Source organism: Paroedura picta, chromosome 13 (assembly GCF_049243985.1).
Source record: "Paroedura picta isolate Pp20150507F chromosome 13, Ppicta_v3.0, whole genome shotgun sequence".
NCBI lineage: Eukaryota > Metazoa > Chordata > Lepidosauria > Squamata > Gekkonidae > Paroedura > Paroedura picta.
In genome coordinates this window covers 3,474,362-3,495,369 of record NC_135381.1, presented here as the reverse complement: position 1 = coordinate 3,495,369, position 21,008 = coordinate 3,474,362, and the positions used below count along the sequence as shown (strand labels likewise).

The following is a 21,008-nucleotide window of genomic DNA, read 5'->3' as shown; positions in this document are numbered from 1 at the left end:
ATTCACTGGCAGGGGCTCATGGGAATTGTAGTCCATGGACATCTGAAGGGCTGCAGTTTGACCACCCCTAATTCAGCATGTGGGAAACCGGTCAGAAAGTGAAATAGCCATTGCGTGTATCTATCTAAGAGCATCTGTGTTATGACCATGCAAAAAAAAAAACCCAATTACAGAAAGAGGCTCCTGCTAGCAATTCTAATTGGAGTAGTTTAATTTTTTAAAAAATATCTATTGGTTGTTGTAAATTCATGTTTGTTATGTATTTTTAGGGTTTTCACTTCAATTTCTATTCTAAGCCTCCTTCAGTCCCATGAAAGGCGCTAATAAGATGCCCTCTGAAACACATCTACTCAGAATCCTACTAATCTTGGTTCAATAATTCTTACTCCCCAGAAAGCATTTGTGGGATTGCAGCTGCGCTGTCCCTCAGGGGTCCCCCACCTTTATGAGCCTGTGAGCATACTTGGGATCTTGATGCCGGATGCTGGGCACAGCCCTCCTACAGCTTCCGCAGGGCCAGCCACACACAGGAAGATCAAGCGCAGGGGAGGAGAAGTCATTTAAAAATACCCAAGGGAAGAGAGGTCATGCAACCTGTACCGTGGGGACTGGCACTGCTGAAACAATACAATTTTATTCTGCATAGCCAATCAGCTCTTCAGGGGCTAATCAGGCATCCTACTGGGGAAGTGCCCCATCTGGCCCCACCCGCTTTCTAAGTCTATTTGGTGGCCACCAGGATGCCCTTGGGCACCACGTTGGGGACCCTTGCCGTTAAAGTTTTAAATAAACAAATAACCCCCGTTGGATGGAGACCTTCCTTCCTTTCTCTTTGCTTTGCATCTTCACCGTTATTCTCTTTTTCTCCTTTCTTTTTTGTTCTTTCCTCCTGTGTATTTTTTTTTCTTCTCTTCCTCTGATTTTTCTTGGGGTCCTTTCCTTGTATCTTTCTCCTCCGCTCCCCCTGACTCCGCTGAAGGAACACCAACCTGCTCGAAAACCGAGCGGCAATTCCCTCTGTGCAGGCTGGTCTCTTTTAGCGACACAGACGGCTTTTTATAGAGCTCTGTTGCTAAGAGGTAACAGCTAGCTTAATGCTGCCTCGGCCACTGCCAGGAAAAGAAATGTCCTTCTGGCAAAGTTTCCTGGGGAATCGTTTCTTCTGACCCCTAAATGGAGCCTGCATTAAGAATCCAATATGCTGTGTCAGAATTAGTGGTGTGCTGCTCCTCCACTGCTTTAAAATATCTGAGCTCTCCAATGGATCCGAGGGAAGGGACAGCCAAAGCAGAGCTCACGATGGGAAGCAGCCTGCCTTGTGTGGACTAATTTGAGAGCCACTCCCATAGAAATCCGTGGCACTGACTTCGGAGTAAACATGGACAGGATCCTGTTGCGTAAGGCACGAGTTGAAAGTCCACTTGACTATAGCGTGTCAAGAGAGCCAGTGTCGGACTAGGGCCTGGGCTCTAATTCCTGCTCTGCCAGTCAGATACTCTCAGCCTGGCCTACCTCGCAGGGTTGTTGTGAGGGTACAAAGAACGGTGGGAGCCATTTTGGGAAGAAAATCAGGCTATACAGATAAATAACGAAATTGACATGAGATGAAATTGCTTACAGGGACCTGCAAGAGTATCTGTGCCAAACCTGGAAGATTCTAAAGAGCTTCACCCGTAATATGGATTCTTAAACACGCTCAACCCCTGTAAGGTAGGCTGATGTTCTCATATTGCAAGTGAGAGGCTGAGAGATGGCTGCTCAGTTAAGATGGACTTGGAGTTTGGTGTGAGATTTGAACCGAGGACCTGCCGATTCACTTCTGCAACAATGGGCAACTTGCGTGTGGATAATCATGCAAACTGTGGTAGCTGCCTAGCTCCTGATTAAAAAATGGCAGAAGAGATTATCCGTCCTTATTGCAAGGGGGGGGCAAATTGCGGCTCTCCAGATGTCCGACTGGCTGAAGAATTTCAGTTGCGTGACTTTCACCCCATGGAACGGATGCAGTCCGGAGCGGCAAAGAGCCTATAATATTGGAGAAACTTTAAACTTTGATTATTGCGAATATAAAACTACTTTGCTCTCAACGCTTTAGCTAAGTGCAGTGAAAGCCTTCGATCGCATTGATCGTCGCCCATCCAATAAAACGCATGAAATGCGGCCTGGCCTTCCTCCGGACATTGAAACACCATCAAAAAATAAGGGCTCAGGGAAAAGGTAGTAAGATTATATCAGAGGACTCTTTGCCCTAGCAAAGGATTGGCCAGAGAGTGCCCTAAGGCAGCCATTTTCTCCAGGGGCACCCACCACTGTAATCCAGTTGTAATCCCCCTGGAAATATGATAAAAGTTGATGTATGAATATTTAATACGGTACTTTCCCAGAAGTGAAACAGCAGAGTCAAAATAATGGCCAACAAGAAACTAGCGAAGACTCATACAATAGTATTATAATAAAATCAGAGTCCAGTAGCACCTTTAAGACCAACCAAGATTTATTCATGGTGTGAGCTTTGAAGTGCACTCGAAAATTAGTCTGAGGAAGAGTGCTTGCACTCGAAAGCTCACGCCTTGAATAAATCTTGGTTGGTCTTCATGGTGCTACTGGACTCTGGTTTTGTCGTGCCGCTTCAGACCAACACGGCTCCCCATTTGAATCTATCACAATAGTATTAATTGTGGAATATGCACGAGAATTGAGGCATTCATTCTCAGAACTTAACACCACCTCTGCTTCTCCCTGGCCTGGGAAGCCCCTTGTTGGGGTTGCTGTAAGCTGGGGTGGCTCTTGGGATGGGGGACCACCAAGGAAGGCTCTGCAGAGGAAAGCAAGCCTTGGCCAACCACCTCTGCTCCTCACTTGCTGGGGTTGCCATCTACTGGCACCCCTTGCCAGAGTGTTTTAGGTGCCCCCAGATTTCTGCTCTCCTGGACCTGTAACGCATTGCAAAATCCATAAAACAGACCAGAATCAGACCCTCCAAAAGAGCTGAACCGATGAACCCCCTTAGCAAAAACCTGGGGGACGAGGTGCGTCTTACCTAAAAGCTTGTTGCGGGGGGCATGTTGCCTAAAACAGGGGTAGTCAACCTGTGGTCCTCCAGATGTTCGTGGACTACAATTCCCATGAGCCCCTGCCAGCGTTTGCTGTCAGGAGCTCATGGGAATTGTAGTCCACGAACATCTGGAGGACCACAGGTTGACTAGCCCTGGCCTAAAAGACAACAACGGAAGGCCCACCCCCACCAGGAATCTCCCGACCTGGAGCTGGCAACCGGAGCGCCTGCTCTGACACGCCGCGGAAGCTCCGCCCCCTGGCTTCCTCTCCCTGCCCGGAGGGCGGGGCTTCCGGCGAGGATGGGAGGAGCCCCGCCAACCGCCGCGGGTGGAAGCGCCGGCCCGGTTGCCCGGGCAACGGAGCTGTTTGCCGCGGCTGCACCTGAGCCTCCGCGCCTGCGCAGTCGCCTCGGCCTCGACGTCACCCCCCCGGGCCCCCTCCCTCGGCCGCGCTCCCGGTGGGGCGCAGCTCTTTCCCCTCCCCTCCCCCTCCCGCCCCCCGGCCGGAGTGGGGCGGGGGGAGCAGCGGCGGAGCCCCCCGGCGGGTGAGTAGGGCCGGCAGCCCCCGCCTCAGCCGCCGCGCCCCCAGCATGCACCGCGCGCGGGAAGTGGGGCGGGGGGGCCAGGGGGGCAAAGGGCAGCCCCCCATGTGGGGGTCAGTTGGGGACCCCTCTGGCAGGCTGCACTGGGGGCGGGGGGCGCCCAGGGAGGGGCAAGTGGGACACTGGCAAGTGGAGTATTATTATTATTATTATTATTGCTACTAATAATAATAATTACATATGCACAGAAGAGAAGACAGGGAGGTTAAAGGGTCTCCAGAGCTTGCCCCCGACATTCTTGTGGGTCCTCCAGACCCAGGGAAGGGACGTCTGGGACGCTGGACTTCTTATTTTGCAGGTGTAATAATAATAATATTTATTTATTTATGGTTTAATTTATATCCCGCCGCTCCCAGCAAGCTGGCTGGCTTACGTATGCACAGAAGGGGAGATGAAACAATCTCAGAAGTTTGTGCCCTGACCCTTTTGTGGGTCCTTCTAAGGAGCCACCAGCCTGGAATCTGACAAGCCCCCCACCCATTCTTTATTATTATTTGTATTATTATTTCAACTTATTGCTCGTCATTCTCATTAGCGGTTCCTGGCAGGTTACAACAATTTAGTTTTGGGGGTTAATGGAAGCTTATATCCAGATCCAGGTTGGCTTTAAAAGTGCCACTGGACTCAAATTTGGAATAATAAGAGTTCCCATAGTTTTGCATCCTCCCCCCTCCCGTGCAGGCAGGAATATCGGGTGTGCCTTGATGGACAGATACGTTTTTATTATTTAGCCAGATTTTGGATTTCACAGAGAGAGAGAGATGGCTTGTATTTGGTTTGTTATTTCCTATTGTTGTTTATGGGCATGTTGTCGCTCTGTTTGTGTTATTTGTTTATATACTTTAGGGAAGTTGGGAGAGCCAGCCCCTGCTCTCTGGGGCTCTAATGCCATTGCAAAAGTATCCCTCCCCTGTTCACCGAGTGGAGAGAACAGAAGGGGTCTGGCCTAGGTCCGGCATCCCCCCCATGCCGCCTTCCTATGTCTTAAACGAAACAATGGTTGCCATCTGTTCTAGCTGTTTTATTGTCTTGTATATTTTAGAAATTGGGGTTTCAATGAGATTTTTATGGTTTTATTGTATGTTATTATATGGATTGTTTATGTAATCCGCTGTGAGCCAGTCTCCGAGAGCAGCGGGCTATAAATCCAATGAATAAATAAATAAATAAATTGCTTGATGGTGACCTGCCGCAAAGGGGTGACACGTCGCCGTGTAAAAAGGGACCTCCGACTTTTCCACTGGGCATGCCGTCTTGAGGTCTTGGGCTTAGGGTTCCCATAACAGAAAATACCGGTGGAATTCTCTTCTTAGGAATCCTCACCAAGTTCTTCAGACGGAATGTCAAAAGACATTCCCCAAAGGAGCAGGTAGGAGCTTCTCTGCCATGAAGGAATGGGGAGAGGTGGGGGATGGAGTGGCCATCCTCTTTCCCAGTCATGCTGGCCGTGCTTTTAGGAGTGATGGCGGCCTTCCGGATCAGTCTGTGCTGTGAGCTCTTTTATGGGCGGGGATTGATGCGCCCCATCCTTACAGATACTGAGAGGCCATTCCTGGTGTTTGCACTGGAGTGTGGTAAGGCAGCCATGGGCTACTTGCATTCGTTTCCTGCTACTCTTGTGTTGCTGGCGTAGTGGCTAAGAGCGGCAGCCTATAATCCGGAGAGCCGGGTTTGATTCTCCGCTCCTCCGCATGCAGCCGGCTGGGGGACCTTGGGCCGGTCCCAGTTCTCTTAGGACACCCCCATATGCTTGGATTGTGTTCAAGCGCTACTAAGCAAGTGTATGGGGGGAGCTGTCTCAAGAGTGGGTGGTATAGCCCTCTCTGAACGTAAAACTTGGGCAAGTGGCGTCCTCACACACAAGGAAGAAGCGGCACAATTCCTTTGCACCAGAAAGATAAAGACATCTTGAAGAATTAGAGTAGCCCCCCCCCCCCCCCGGAGGACACTCCCCTTTGCATAAAAATAAAAGTCACCGAAAGGCAGCTCTCCCTACAGGAGGGCTTCCTCTCCCCCCCACCTTCCTTCCCCAGGTCAGGAGACACCCCGCCTCCAGACCTCTTCCCTGCCTCAATGCCCTCCTGTTCTGCCAGCCAGGACCTCCGTCTTGAGCGCTCTCTTGTGGGCACCCAAGAGCACTGGCTTCTCTATCTGCTCTTGTCCCTGCAGGAGCTATATCCCTGTTGCCACAGGTCCCTGCCTGCCCGTCTGGAATTGGAGGGAGGGGAGGAGCAGGAACAGAGGGGTGAGTGGCTGTCCTGGTTCAACTCCCCCTAATTCCATCCCAGCGGGGGAAAAGCGCCCTCACCCCTGCTCCGTTCCCAGCATCCTGCTCGCATCCTAGAGGGGAAATATAATTTTGTTGCTGTTCACAGGAGAATTAGCATCAGATCCGGTTTCCCTTTCGGCTTAAGGAGAGGAGGGCTTCCAAAGGGCAGTGCCAGCCGGGTTTAGCCAGGGGGGGTGGGTGTGCAGCGGCAGGGGGAGGTGACCTTACTGCCGCCGGCTGCCGTCATCCTCCGCCGTTTGCAGCAGTGACACAGCGTGGCCGGGCAAGCGGAGGGCGAGGATGGCAGGGTGCTTGCGTGCGTGGGGGGGAGGAGGAGGGCCAGGATCTCATCACCAGCCCAGCCGGTTTGCCTCTGGCGCGTGGAAATGGTAACCAGCCGAGCCGAGCTCTTCTCTGGAAATGGAGCTTCTCCCAGCCGGTAGACGCGGCCGGCACCCTTCCTCGGCTTAGAACTCAGGTGGGAAAGAAGGGCGGGTGGGTCTTCGGTTCGTGTCGCAGCGCCAGAGCTGCAGACAGCCGGGCAGCTGGAAACGATCCCTGCCTTGTCGTTCCAGCCGCAAAGGTAGACTGAAAGCAGGCGTTAGGAGAGGGGGGCTCTGGCAGCCCTGGGGGTGGACAGGAAGGCTGCCGTCCGCATTGCAGGTGGAGACGAGATCCAGGAGCTTTGCCCTCCTCCTCCTCCTCCTTCTCAGTCCTCGAGCACAGAGCCGGAGAGACTTCTGTTGGGTCTTGCGCAGCACGAATGTTTCGAGCAGGGCTCCATCGCCCCCCACTTTGAGCGCTGCGTGTCGGACTCTTAAACGGAGAGCGATGGCTATGAGGATGGGGCCGCGAGATTGAATTTGTAAGTGAATGACCGGCTGTCAGAAATAGCTGCTCTTTTTGTTGCCTTCCTGCTTCTCTTCTCCTCCATCTCCCCCCCTCCCCCCACCAGGGAGTTTCATGTATCATCTCGAGCATGAAACCAGCTTGACACGTTCGGCTCATTTAACTAATTTGGGAAATTAAACGGCACTCTAGTTTTTTTTTTTTTTTGCTTTTTGTTTTGTGGGACTGGGGGGAATTGGAAGGGTGGGCGTCCGTATCCTTGTTGCTGAGTGTTGTTAATTTGGGGCAGCCATGCCTAGGGAGGGGTTTATAAGCATGGAGGGCTGAATAGAGTTGAACAGAGCTGTCGAAATGTGGTGACTTCCTAATCGTTTTTGATTACCACTCTCCGGACTAGTTTTAAAAAAACGCAGATGTCGGGACAACTGATGTGAAAGAACAAACGGGGATTTGTAATCGGTTCAGCCAAACTGTCCTTGCATAGACAGGGGTGGGAGAAAAGCTTACTGCCTCTGAAGTATCTTTCGGACGATGGGCAGAACCAACTGCCTCTCCCAGGCACCCTTCTTGCCCGTGGGTCAGGAGGAGAATTTCCTGCTTCTGAAAACTACTTCAGGGGGCATAAAGCAAACGGAATACATTTGTTTTCAGCGGCTGCGTCACGTGACATGTTTAGTCCGCCAGCCTCCTTTTCGCTAGACGTCTGCGTCGCTGAACAAATCAGGTTTGCAAGCCGAGAAGAGGGAGCATTTCTTGTAGCATTTGCACCTGAGCCTGTAAGTAAATGTGGGCCTTCTGCAGAGGTCAGCTTAGAACACGAAGGCGGCATTAGGCCAGCCGAGCTGGAGGGCCGTGCCGGGTCACTTGCAAAGTCGGCGTTTGTGCCTTGGGCTGGCTGCGTGGGGCATGTGGCGTTCGCTCTGCGAGACTGAGGTCTGCGACGGCGTGCCTGGTAAACTCAGGCTGAAGGGGAATGCTCGGATCGTATCGATTATGACACAGCCCGTTATCATTGGGATAGACCTCTGCTGTGGCTTCCTGGTGTCCTTGAAGTCCTTTTAATAATTTAGAAGGCAGGTAAATATATTGGGACCAGCAAGAGATTCCTTGCTGTTTATGCAGGTATTCCCACCCCCACCCCATCTGCTGCAGTGCACATTTTAAATACTGCAGCAGCCTCCCTGCTGTGTCTCAAGCATGTGCAGGCTTTTCGGGACTGGACTGGTGGAAGACTGGGTTTTTAATCTTTTTTGCAGTCGCCGTCTTGCTCCAGCCCCTTCCACTGCACCGCCTCGAGCAATGGCGGCGAATGATGGGAGGCGGGGATTGGGTGGGGCCAAGCAGGACAGGTTGCCCTTTGTTTGCGGAGAGGAGGTGTCTGCCCCACCACAGGACTGGGTCACCAGAACTTGTTGATTCTCCAGGGCGGCCACGAACTAACGGCACTTTGAAGATGCTCTGATCCCTAGTTCTGTCCTCTTTAAGCAAAAGGCAAACGACATCTTGGTGTCCAGACCATGCTTAACATTTAGAAAGCACTTCCGCCGTTGAGAGCATTTCACACGTGTTGCCTTTTTGCAGTTTTTACCATGCCCCTGCAAGGTAGGCCAGTGGAATGGTTCCTGCATTGCAGATGGAGTGACTGTATGGCAGATGGAGAGAGGGAGGTTGAGAAGGAGAACATCTTGCTTCAAGGGGGCCTCACTCAGGCCACACCTGCTCACAGGTGATACCTTGTTTGTACTGGACTGTGGTAAGGCACAAAGGAAGAGCAGTCCCCAGAGATGCTTTGCTTAGTAGAAGCATTTGATTTTTTTTTAGGAGTTAAGCTCTAGCCAGGGTGAGAGATCCTAGCCAGACTGTTGAGTTTTCTGTCTGCTGGACAGCCAAACTCAGCATTCGCCAAGGCCTGGTCCGCGCTATGGCGTAAGTGAGTGGCACGGGGCCATACCACATTGGTAGCAGAACGCTTCAAAGGGGTGGTGCAGGAGGTGTGGCAGCGAGGCAGCAAGGGGGAGGCCCGCAACATTAGAGGTTTCTGTCCACACAAGGTTTCTTTGTGCCCCCGCAGCACACCGAGGTGACTTTGTGAGAAGGCTGGAAGGTGACTTGAGCTGGAATCCGACAATTCCTTTTAAGAGTTCAAGGTGCACGGGGGTATGGAATCACAGAATCATAGAGTTGGAAGGGGCCATACAGGCCATCTAGTCCAACCCCCTGCTCAACGCAGGATCAGCCCAAAGCATCCTAAAGCATCCAAGAAAAGTGTGCATCCAACCTTTGCTTGAAGACGGCCAATGAGGGGGAGCTCACCACCTCCTTAGGCAGCCTATTCCACTGCTGAACTAACTATACATTTGTTTCTTTTGTCCAACTGGACACCTTAGCTTAAGCCACAGAACCTGGTGAACTGGCAAATGGATGGAAAGGGTGTGGATCACTGCAGGCCATTAGGCCTTTGCCGAACCACTTCCTGATAGACGTGGAAGAAGGGCCGGGGTAGTAATTCTTCTCTTTTCCCTCTCCACCCAACCCCCTTTCAGTGCTTAATAGGTGGGGAGGGGAGTCCAGTCCCCTCATTCGGTACTGGGGCACCAAAATGTATTCCTCCCCCCTCCCGGTCTTTCACACCCACAGGCATCGAAATTATGGAAGCCTGGGTATCTTTTGGCAAACCAACCAACACACACACACACACACACACACACACACACCCCTGGCTGCTGCTGCTTGCTTTCTTCCTCTTCTGGGTCTTTATTCCGTGCTCCAAGGAGTGCTTTAAAGAGGTGTTCTGCACAGAACCCAGAAGAGCATCCTGGCCCTCTTGAGATGAGTTTGTAGGATCAGTCGCAGGGCACCGCAGAGATGTTCTGCTTTCAGAAGGCATCTTGCAAACCCCACTTCAGCTGAGTGTAAAGAGAGATGGTAACCCTGTTCTTTCAACGCTAGACGTAGTTCAAAGAATATCTCCCCCCCCCTGCCCTTACTCTGCAAATGGCCCTCCTTCCCCCTCCCTTCTTTTTGTATTTTCTTCCCGCAAAGCACTCTTAAAGCCGCTCGCACTGGAGGGGCTGTCAGAAGTGGGCTATAAATAGGCACTTTTAAAAATTCAGCCACTCAGGGCTGCTCAGAAGCACTCCCAGGGCGGTGCATCATTGCTGCATCTCTGAAGCCGGCAGGCTGAAACCGCCTCTGGTTCAATTTTTAAAAGTGTTTGGGCAGCTGGACGCAGACCGGACAGCTCCTTTCTGGGTGCAGTTTTTTGCTGGTGACTCTGGTCATATTTCTGGAGCCTGCAGAGGCAGCGTCTTTTAACTTCCCGCAAAGAGCTGCCTTTAATAGACGGTTGGGAAGCCACTTAGTTCAACCCAAAGCTTTTAAAAAATTATTTAAGACCCTGAAAAACTTAAGAACACCAACCAGGGGAGTGATTCCTTCAGCTAATCCAAAAGCCCTGAGGAGCACTTTCATAAAGCAGCTCCTGATTTGCAGCTCCTGAATTGGGGAGGGGTCCTGGGGCAGGGAAAGGGGCCCACCCCGTAATTGTCTCTTAGCCTGTGATTTTGCAGAGCAAGCCAGTCGACTTCTGTATTGCGCTCCATTAGGATACAGGTGCAGGGGGCATGTTTTGGAATGCATCCCGGTGGTTAGAAGGTTGGGCTGAGATCGGAGAGACCCCCAGTTCGAATCCCCCTCTGCCATGTTGTGTGATGTTGGGCTAGTCACAGTCAAATACTCTCGGCCTAACCTAGAATCATAGAGTTGGGACTTCCAGGGTCATCTAGTCCAACCCCCTGCGCAATGCAGGAACTCACAACTACACAACCTGACTCAGGGTTGCGATGACAACAAAATGGAAGGGAGGAAAAGGACATAAGCTGTTTTGGGTCCCGACTTGGGGGAGGGCCCGGGGATGGTGGATCAAGAATTCAAACAGCAACAACAAAAAACCTCCCTGTATGCAGAAAGGTGGGGGAGATGGCGTTCTGGGTCTGAAGCTCTCGTTTGCCATGCGCAAACTTTTTTGTTTGAGTTTCATATTTGTCGAATGAAATTGATCTGGAGGAGTCCGATGCAGTTTTGCTTTGTTTTTCACACGGAGTCTTCGAACACCCAATACTTCTGTCGAGGTTGCGGTTCCCAGCAGGAGAAGTCTGGGATGTGAACGCAGAAGAATGAGAGGGTCGTATCCTGATATAGTGGAAGGGTCCTTGCTGCAGAGCCATGTCACACTGCAAGGGCAGGCCTAAGAGCGCATGATGCTTTCCCCCAGGTCTGCATAATGACTCCGTTCCCAGGAGCATGGGCCTGGATTTGGACCCCGGAGAGGGGTGGAAGTGCTTGCTTTCTCTTGCTGGTTTCTGAGCCTTCATCTCAGACGCCCTCATAATTGCTCTTCGTTGCTTCTCGATCGGTGACTTGTCAGAATTACTAAAAATAACTTTGCAGCAATGTTGAGGCCTGAGATGTTCAGAGGTCGGCCGAAAGGAGACTAGAGCAGTCTGTCTGGGAAGGGGCAGGGGGACGGTGGGGGGGGGAGACAGAACCTGGTTAATATTCTTCTGAAAAGAACAAGTTTTCTAAAAGGCCAGCTCTATCTTGTTGAAAGATACCCGTGCACTTTGCTGGTGAAATACGTCTTGCAAAACGCCCCAGAGCTTGACAGAATATATTCGACAGCCAACTTGGTGTCGTGGTCAAGAGCGGCGGCTTCTAATCTGGCGAGCCGGGTTTGATTCCCCGCTCTTCCACGTGCAGCCAGCTGGGCGACCTTGAGCTCGCCACGGTCCTGATTGTGCTGTCCAGTCTCTCTCACTCAGCCCCATCTCCCTCGTCAGGTGTCTGTTGTGGGGAGAGGAAGGGCCGGTCACTTTGTGCCCAACCAAGTTATCAGGGAGAGGGAGGAAAAGAGAGAGAGGAACAGAGAGAGAAGAAAACCAGAGGCGTGCAGGTTTGAGCTTGGCTTGATAGAAGGCTGCAGAAATACTCTTTTTAAAGATTGGAATATCATACTCTCAATATAGCTAATTCGGCATCCTTTTCTCCCTTTCTGGGCTGCTTTAAACGATGGATGCATTTTGGGGCGGGATTACAGCATCCATCCGGTTGGACCAGAATTCGTCAGATTGTGTTCGTTTCATCCAGTTTGGTTGCAGGGCAATTTCATTCTCTTAGGAAAGGGAGGGGTTGAATTGCAGGGGGCTGCTGTGAAAGAGAACCCCTAAGAAGCTGCAGATTTCTGGGAGACTGGAATTACGGTTCCCCATCCAAGGGGTATTTGTGAATTACGGTTCCCCATCCAAGCTCAGGCTATAAAGTCAGTTTAGCTTCAAAAGTTTATCTCCTGACAACAGCGGGGATGATTGTGATTTAGCCTTCAGGGGCTAGGTTTTGCTTTGTTTTAAGGCTGATCATCAAAACTTCCTTCGGCTCCTTGTATCTTGCATAACAGTGTTATGGGGTAGGTCAGGTTTGATTATACCCACCAGGATCTCGGGGAGCAGGGCAAGGTGAAATGTCCTGAAATTAATACCTGGTGAACATCTCTGCAGGTGTAAGCAACGATTTGGATCTGTGAGCTGAGATGCTCTTCAGCTCTCCCTAAGCGAAGGGCCTTCCAAGGTTATCCTGGCCTTTCTAAAATCTCTTTGGCCTCAGCCAGGCTACCCCTAGTGCAGGTAGCTTGTTAACGATTTCCTACACCCCTGTGGTATTTACTGCCTCCTGACAGGGAAGGTGTTTTGTCTGTTAAGAGGCATGGTGGTCTTCAGATTCATACTCCATGAGTTCTGATACCTGCCACAGATTATCTTGCCGGTCTTCTGTGGGCGACTACACAGAGAATCGTGGCCGTGTGCAACTTTGATACGTTTTGGAGGCTGTTCAAAATGAACTTTTGGCAGACGGTTCCCTGAAACGGGATCTGCCGTTTTGCTTAAGAAGCAACTGGCATGCTTGGATGCTTGGATTGAAACCAGGGAAGGGGGGGGGGGACAGGTCCCGTCAGCAAGGAGGGATACAGTTCTGTGACTGAGCTGCGACTGTGTGTGACGCCAGCCCAGCCTTGTCTCAGATAACATTGCACTGATTTCGTCTGCAGCCGTGTTGTTCCAAAGCAACAGCGCAGAGTTTGAGTTCCATTGTGCCTGATGAAATGAGCACACACACGAAAGTTTATACCGCAAATTAAACTTTATTAGTCTTAAAAGGTGCCGCTGGACTCAGACTTTGCTGTATAATTCTGTGCTATTTGTCACCATCAGGAAAGCATGGGAGAAGGGTAGAAAAGCCATCTAGGTAAGAAATGGCTCTGTTTGGGTGCAGAGAGCCATTGTGGTGGACCATTCTGAGCTAGAAAGACCCAGAGCCTGGTTTCATGCATAAAACTAAATATCTATCTATCTTCTGGATCAGACCACAGGTCCACCGAGCTCAGCATCCTCCCAATCCCCAAGCAGGTTATAAGGACAACCGCTGTAATTCAGAGGTCCACGGCCACCAGCCACGGAGCTTCCATCTGGTTTACAACAGGAAGGGACAAACTGTAGTTCAGCAGATGTCAGTGGACTACAATTCCCATGAGCCCCTGCCAGCCTGATGCTGGCAGGGGCTCATGGCAATTGTAGTCTGTGGACATCTGAAGTGTCACAGTTTGGCCACCCCTGGTTTGTGGCCCCTGTTAGACCCATCCTCTGTGTTAGGAAGTTCAAATTTAGAAATTGTTCAGATGTTGCGTCCCAGAAGTGAAGACCATCCATAGAGGCCGATGTATTTGGGGGGGGGGGCCTGCAGCTTCTGTGGGGGTCAGGCCTTCTGCCGGCTGAATTTCAAGCCACTTTATTTATCTGACTGGCTGTCATGCGGTAAATACACTTTCTTCAGCCTCACACCCTCTGTTTCCTTCTTTTATCTCTGTTACCCAAAGCTAAAGCTGTGGATTCAAACACACCTATGAAAGCAAACATTTCTGGCTGTCTCCAAAACATGGATCTGTTTCAGGGAAAAGAAATTTCAAACTAGACTCTGTTTGGCTCGCATTGCTTTTCCTGGAGCAGGAAACTCTCCAGAAATTGTACCTTTCAGTATTTTATTTACAGGAATCAGGATCGGGATGAAACCTCTAATAAGCCTCGTAAGAGCCAACATGATGTGACTAATCTGGAAAACCCAGGCTGGTTCCCCGCTCCCCCACACGCAGCCAACTGGGTGACCGTGGGCTAGTCACAGTTCATGAAGAGCTCTCTCAGCTCCACTTCCCTCGCAGGGTGTCCGTTGTGGGGAGAGGAAGGGAAGGGGGTTTTGTAAGCCGCTCTGGGACTCCCTTGGGCAGTGAAAACCAGGACTTGGGGGTGGGGGGAAGCTCTCCTAATAGGACTAGGTTTTAGAATCTCAGACATAAATTAAACGTAAAAAATGGGATTATATAACTGTAAAACAGTGCAGTGGGAACAAGTGACTCCAAACAGCAAACAGAGCCCTGGACAACCACAAAGTTTCCCAGCAACCGTTTATGGCAGGAAGGGTTCAGCAGCCCAGTTCCAAGGCAGCTCAGGCTGTCCTGCTCCTGGCCATGCCCAGCAGGTTGCTCTCCCAATGACCGCAGGCTTATCTAGGGCGTTTCCCTGCAGGTGAGGCTGGGCCCAGCATTAGGCTCATCTTGCCAACTGAGTTGGCTCTTCTCCCCATGAGGAATGGCAGAGCCCAGACCCTGCAGCAACCTAGGTTTGTCCCGGTGTTTCCTTCGCAGAGGGGAGGTCTTCAGGTGCCAGGGTGCACACTGGTGACAGCCTCAGCCCCTCCTCTTTTCCTTCTCTGCTCCTGAGGTGGGTCTGGCAGCAGGTGGGTCTGTGTTGGAGCCTCCTGGCATAAGGGGCCTGCTGTCTTGGGACAGGGCCTGTGCTGCTGAAGGTTCCCCTTGGGAAGTCCACCTTGCAGGAAATGTCCACCAGGGTGTGGCTCAGGGGCAGGGCCATCAGTGTGGGCCCACCACTCTTTCAGTGGGCATCAGTTCAAAATGAATTCCGTGCCCCTTGTGCGGAAAGAGCCTCCTCCCCCGGCCTCGGGCTCCAGTTGGCTGGGCGCGTCGGACTATGCCAGGGAAAGGGGCGCCGTTCTCCCTCCACGACACCCGCTCAGTGGGGACTCAGGGAGCACTTAAAGCATCCGATGATGCAGAGAAGCTTTTAGCTGCACGGCCCCGGCTGCCTTCTGGAGGAGGCTTAATGCAGCAGAGAATATCGACAGAGGACGGCGCCTGAATCAAGCAATCTGCTCGAAAGGGACCCTCCGCCCTGGGGCTTTCCGAGGCTCTTGCGGGAGGGGGGGGGATGGTGCTCGGAAACCGTTCAGGGATGCGCACGCCACGCTGCTTCTTTCTTTGAATGGGGAGTGCATTTTGGCAGGGGGCTGCTGGGACAGCCTGGCTTTGTGCTTTCGCTGAGCTGGATGCTCAGACCGACCAGTGGCCTTGAGCTTGGAAACAGCAAGGGGTTGGCCAGACGGGTGGTCCTGGTGGCCTGGCTGCAGCAGCAAAGTGCATGAGTCCAGGAGCACCTTCAAGACTCACAATGTTTGTGGCAGGGGATGCTCACTGCTCACTTCTTCGGGGTTGTCCGTCTTGAATGTAGACGTGGTGATGACGATACCCCTCCCCTGAACCAACCGACTGAGTTTCCTGCTGGTCAGGACCACCATCTCGGGACACTGCGGAACGGCTAAAGTTCCCATTCTCGGGGGCCAGCCCCCTTCCCTCCCTACGAGATCTGTGGAAGTTCTCCATATTTGTGGTTTCTGCCGAGGAGTCGGAGGCTCAGCCCTGGCCGCCAGGCTTCCCCTACCTGTTCCCCAAAGAGATCACCCAGTTCATCCGTATAACGTTCTTGCTGACTCCGGAGGTCTGTCAAATCAGAGAGGCGGAAGGAGTTTCTTTTGGAGGGTCTTCTCCTCTCCACATTCCCGTGATTATCTGTCTCAGTAAGCTCCTGAGGCCCTTAAAACGCTCTCCCCCGGAGACCATCCGCTCTGTTGGGAAGCTCCAGAGCCAAGAGTCGGATGCTGCCAGAAGCAAGGACCGTACACACCACGGCCTCAGCCGCTCTCTCCGCAGGTGGATGGCTGAACGACTTCAGCAGGGTTCCTGGGCTATTCAGGGCCCGTGGTGGTAGCTTTGGCTGGCCCTGGGAATGTTTGTTTGCTGTCAGCTTCTGAAAGGTCGGCTCATCCAGCGGCCTTTCCTGTCTTGCAGGAGGATTATGGCATCTCTCTAAATGTAGCTCTGGGCAGTGACTGATAGATCCGACTGGAGGAGGAGGAGGAAATCTCACACTGGAGTTTTCTGAAACTCTGCTTTAACCTCCTAAAGGGATTAGCGCCCAGAAGTCTGTCTGGTGCTAATCTTGTAAACCTGGCGGCGTTTCCTCCTCTCCTCCACTCGCCCACACATGGCCACAGCATTCTGGGATTTCTGCCGTCGCCATTGGCTGAGGCCTTGCGGAAGATGTCAGCAAATGCATCATGGGAAGAGTATTTCACGTGATTAAATGCCAGCAGACACAGTGCAGGGACCTGGGAGGCCTCCTGTCACCCTCTTTATGGGGAGTCTGTGCTTTTGTAACAATGAGAATAAAGATTTGGTCGTAAGGAAATTCATGGTGCTGTATCTCTCCCTCCCCAGGTTCCTTGGATACCAGGATGGCAGCGTCCAACTTGGAGAACCAGCTGCACAGCGCCCAGAAGAATCTGCTTTTCCTCCAGCGGGAACATGCCAACACGCTCAAGGGGCTGCACGCAGAAATCCGACGGCTGCAGCAGCGCTGCACAGGTAACGGGCCCAGCGCTTCCCTCTTGATGAGTCTATTTTTGCTTTGCCTTTTCCCTGGGGCCCGGGGCCCTTTGGAACCACCTCCCAAGGTGGGTCACGCAGTCGGGGAGAGCTCGAGGTTTGTGTTGCAAAAGTGGTCAGCCTCTGCTTCTTGGCTACCCGGTCACGCTGTGCTGCAGATGCTGAGCAAAGCAGTTTGTCCTTCTGAAGAGTTCCCCCACAAAGCATAATCCTCCACCATTCAGATAGGGGAGGTCCAGGGATACCCACATAGCTGTTTTGATATTGGCCTAATATGTGCAGAGCAATCAGTCCCAGCCAGAAGACGGGCAGCCATGTTAGGCCCCAACTGATATGTCCAAGTTGTCTTCAAGGGCCGCTCTGCATGTTGCAGAGGAGCATTTCCATGTTAAACTCAGCAGAGCAGCCCAGGGGCCTCCTTCACCAGGCTGAGCCTGAAGCCACGGGTGACCCTCTCTCTCCCCCACGCCTACCTACCCAGAGTGGGGGGGGATCCACGCCGCCTCTCCTCCAACAAACACACACACATACATTTCTTTTTTACCTTTACTGTAAACTTCAGAGGAGAACGAGCAAGCTTGTGTCAGGGACACCCGAAAAGATTACCGAGTCTCTTTCCAAAATGATTGTGGGGAACTTTCCATTTGTTTGTTTCTACGAGGGCAGTTTTCCTGCTGCTTCCTAATCCATTGTCTGTCTTTCAGATCTGACCTACGAGTTGACTCTCAAAAGTTCAGACTTGACAGGTAAAGGACCTCCATGTTCAGGGCTGTTCTCAGGGTGGGCAGCATCCCCAAAATAATGACTGGCATGTTCCAGCTTAAGTTCTCAGAGTGCAAAAAGGTACGCAGGAAATCTGTAAACATTGGCGTAAGTACTGTGATTGTGGCCCGTAATCTGGTAGGCTGTAGGCAGAGACTGTTGTAAGATGGTGGGTGTTCTTGCTTTTCTGAATTTGAGAAATTGCAATATGCCTGGCTTCTCTTGCCTGAGGGACACACAATATACCTCAGCCACTTCCTTCCTTGTACCTGTCATTCTCTTCTGTTCCCATGGGGCTGGGGATCTGAGAACCATCTTCAAGTATTTAAAAGGCTGCCAAGTAGAGGATGGAGCAGAGTGGTTCTCTTTTGCCTCAGGGGGACAGACCAGAACCAGTGGGATGAAATTAATTCAAAGGAAATTCCATCTAAACATCAGGAAGAAGTTCCTGACAGAGCGGTTTCTCAGTGGAACAGGCTTCCTCGGGAGGTGGTGGGTTCTCCATCATTGGAGATGTTTAAACAGAGGCTGATTCTTTGAAGATTCAAGGGGGTGGCAGGTGACAGTATGTGAGCGATAGGGTTGTGAGTGTCCTGCATAGTGCAGGGAGGGGGGTTTAGGCCAGATGACCCTTTCAACTCTATGATTCTACGGTTCTATGATTCTATGGCTGAAGGGAGTACAGGCTATTTTCTGAAATAAGCAGTGAGGGCATGTCTGCACCCTCGTAGATTGACTCCAGTTCTGCGCATTAAAGATGAATGTTCAGAGACTGTGCTCAGGGCGAAACGCTTCCTTCCTCTCCGTCCTTTCAGAAAACGGGAGCTCGAGGAGCGAAGAGCTCAAGAGGAAGTGCGAAGAGCTCGAGGCGCAGCTCAAAGCGAAAGAGGCCGAGAACAATGAGCTGCTGAAGGAACTGGAGCAGAAGAACGCCATGATCACGGTTCTCGAGAACACCATCAAGGAGAGGGAGAAGAAGTACCTGGAAGAGCTGAAAATGAAAAGCCATAAGCTAAACATGCTGTCGAGCGAACTGGAGCAGCGGGCGAGCACCATCGCCTACCTCACCTCGCAGCTGCACGCGACCAAGAAGAAGCTCATGAGCTCCAGCGGGACTTCCGACAGTTCCCCTTCCGGAAGCCCGGTGCTGTCTAGCTACAAGCCGGCCCCTCCCAAAGAGAGGCACCCGGAGACGCCGCGGCGCAGAATGAAGAAGAGCCTGTCAGCTCCCCTGAACCCGGAGTTCGACGAGGCCTACAGGCTAGGGTCGGATAGCCGGAAGCTGCTGCTGCGGGAGCCTCTGGATGCCATGCCGGATCCCACGCCCTTTTTACTGGCCAGGGAGACGGCCGAGATCCACCTGATCAAAGAGAGGCCTTTAGTCATCCCGCCCATCCCTTCCGAGCGCTCCTGCGCAGAGCCGCACAGCCCGGCGCGGGAGAAGCAGCACAAGGCACACGTGGGAGTGGCGCACCGCATCCACCACGTCGCTCCTCCCCAGGCCCCGCCGGAGGTCGAGACGCTAGCGGTGGATCAGGTGAACGGGAGCAAAGTGGTCCGAAAGCATTCGGGGACAGACAGAACTGTTTAAGCCAACTGGGGTATTTTTTTTTTGTGGGGAGGAGGGGGGGGATATGACTCTCTTATGCACTGTGATCACAAATAGGGTTAATTGCATCTGCAGTAAATTTAATTTCTCCCTCTCGAACGGCCCCCCTGCATGCCAAATTTTTTCCACCACTAGACTAACCTTCAGCGGAGCCCCGCTGTCCCGCTCCGACCGTGTCCGTATCTGCAGGGTCTCCGCTTGACAAAAACGCTGTGGCCAAACGCAGGCGTCTACGCCTGACTGCTTGCTTCTGACGCTCCACCATTTAGCCTCCGCGCCCTTTGCGGGCAAGCCCCCGGGCAACGGCCTGCATTATTAATCCGTAGCGATGGCAGAACCGTCTTCCTCCCGATAACCTTGCAGCGCTGCGTCTCGGCTGCTCGTGGCTCCGGTCTCCCCTCTATGCATCACTTCACACTTCACAAGCCAAGACAAATCCTTCCGGGGGGCTGGGGGTGGGGGGCAATGCTGGCCCCAGTGCCAGCGCTTGCGTGGGAAGAAGCAGACCAGCTGAGCGCTCCCTCCCCGGGCCCGTCACCTGGTCCTGATCACGGTGTTCTTGCTTTCTGTTAACGTTTTTATCTAGAGCTACTGAAACCCCAACAAACTCTATTTTGTTAACCCTCGCTGATCTCGTTTTGTGTCCTTTTGTTCAATATCCGGAGTGTGACAACTGCAGCGGGCTCTTCCCCTGGGGGGAGCAGAGGGGGAACGCTCGGTGGCAGGGCTGGAAGGGGGCAAGTCCGTCAACAACCTGAAACAGGAGGCTGGGATTCTGCTGGCCTCCGATAGGTAGATCGAGGTGCCTCGGGAATTTGGGAGTCCCAGCTTGTGTGATGGATGGCAAATTCTCCCAGGGGGAAGGGGGCAGTCAGTGTGAGGGAGGGAGATGTTGCTGGCTTAAAACGTGCCTTCAGCTCAGCTCTTCACCTAGCTGCATGCTTCATTCTGGGATTTAGCCTGTGGCTTGGCTCCTTGCAGCCACTCTACTGGAAACCCCGTAATATTGGCCAGCCACATTTAACACCCTGTCCTTAACTTGCGTGGTATTTCTGGGGGTGGGTGGGGTGGGGGGTCTCTAACCTATTCTTGCCTCCCTGACTCATTGTGCAAATTTATCCTTACGTATCAGGATTTTTCTTCACAAGCCCGCACTTCAGTCTGTCTTAGAGAGAAATTTTTACTTTGAAGCAGAAAACATTTCAAAATGTATTGCATTACCCACCCCTGGTTTGGGTCTCTCATCTATATCTTCTCTTTATTCCCATGTCCAGTGCTGGAAAACAAACCTAACATGAGAACTGTACTGTACAATTAAAAACACTGAATCTTTCTTACAATCCTGTGATCCCCCCCCCCCCCCCAAAATATATGCTAGTCCGTGTCTGATTTCACTGGGAGTCCTGCTTGGCACCAGCTAAGGGGGAGAGCGTTCAAAGGAATCTAATTATTTACATCTCCTGCACCTTCTGGCCAAAAAGCACTATTTCTCAAAGTTTTTTTTTAAAACTTTACTTTCAAACAAGTGACTGTCATACAACTGTGTTTAAATAAACAACAACAAAAGAGCGCTCCTTAAAAAAATATTTTTAGCCAAACCAGTAAAATGTGAGGGTTAGGGTTAGGGTGAGGAAGAGGGAGTGAAACCACAGGTCTTTGAGGGCCAGCCGCTAGTCGGCGTTCAGCGTGAGGCAGACCCCCTGCAGTACCCAGTGCGAAATATGCCTTGTGGTAAACAGATCAGCTTCGAAGACCAGGCCCACGCCCATGGCGTTCCTCCTCATGGACGTGGTGTACACGGGGGTCCGGAAGGTGTTCTGAGGGGAAGCAAGCGACAGAGACAAAGGCGTCACTCAGCCTCTGCAGGGGGATCCAAAGCGTCACCTGTATGGTTTGCGAATTGTGGGGACTATTAGGCAGCTCTGGATCTTGGCTCTTCTGAGCAGAAGGCAGCAAAGAGCTCGTGACGTTCCAGATAGACACGTGGCTACGCTGGAAACGGAGCACTCCTATACTGAGG

The 21,008-nt window shown here is 52.1% G+C and overlaps 2 protein-coding genes across 4 annotated transcripts in view; one reads left to right on the top strand and one right to left on the bottom strand.

Annotated features, from left to right (window-relative positions):
- The first annotated feature begins 3,385 nt into the window (after positions 1-3,385).
- CCDC92 (coiled-coil domain containing 92) lies at positions 3,386-19,614 on the top strand. 3 transcript variants are annotated; one of them, XM_077308620.1, is made up of 4 exons: positions 3,386-3,601; positions 16,450-16,596; positions 17,322-17,363; positions 18,195-19,614. In XM_077308620.1, exons 2-4 carry the CDS (start codon positions 16,467-16,469, stop codon positions 18,968-18,970), a joined length of 948 nt encoding a protein of 315 aa, XP_077164735.1. In that variant the 5' UTR covers positions 3,386-3,601; positions 16,450-16,466; the 3' UTR covers positions 18,971-19,614. The 3 variants fall into 3 exon arrangements, with proteins under 3 accessions (XP_077164735.1, XP_077164737.1, XP_077164738.1); XM_077308622.1 differs by lacking the exon at positions 3,386-3,601 and adding an exon at positions 6,227-6,405; XM_077308623.1 differs by lacking the exon at positions 3,386-3,601 and adding an exon at positions 6,452-6,792.
- A 726-nt stretch (positions 19,615-20,340) lies between these two features.
- DNAH10 (dynein axonemal heavy chain 10) overlaps positions 20,341-21,008 on the bottom strand; it is a 61,052-nt gene continuing 60,384 nt past the window's right edge. Inside the window, exon 79 of the mRNA XM_077308616.1 lies at positions 20,341-20,805. Within this exon, the coding sequence (XP_077164731.1) occupies positions 20,659-20,805 (147 nt within the window). The 3' untranslated portion in view covers positions 20,341-20,658. The remainder of the gene's footprint in view (positions 20,806-21,008) is intronic.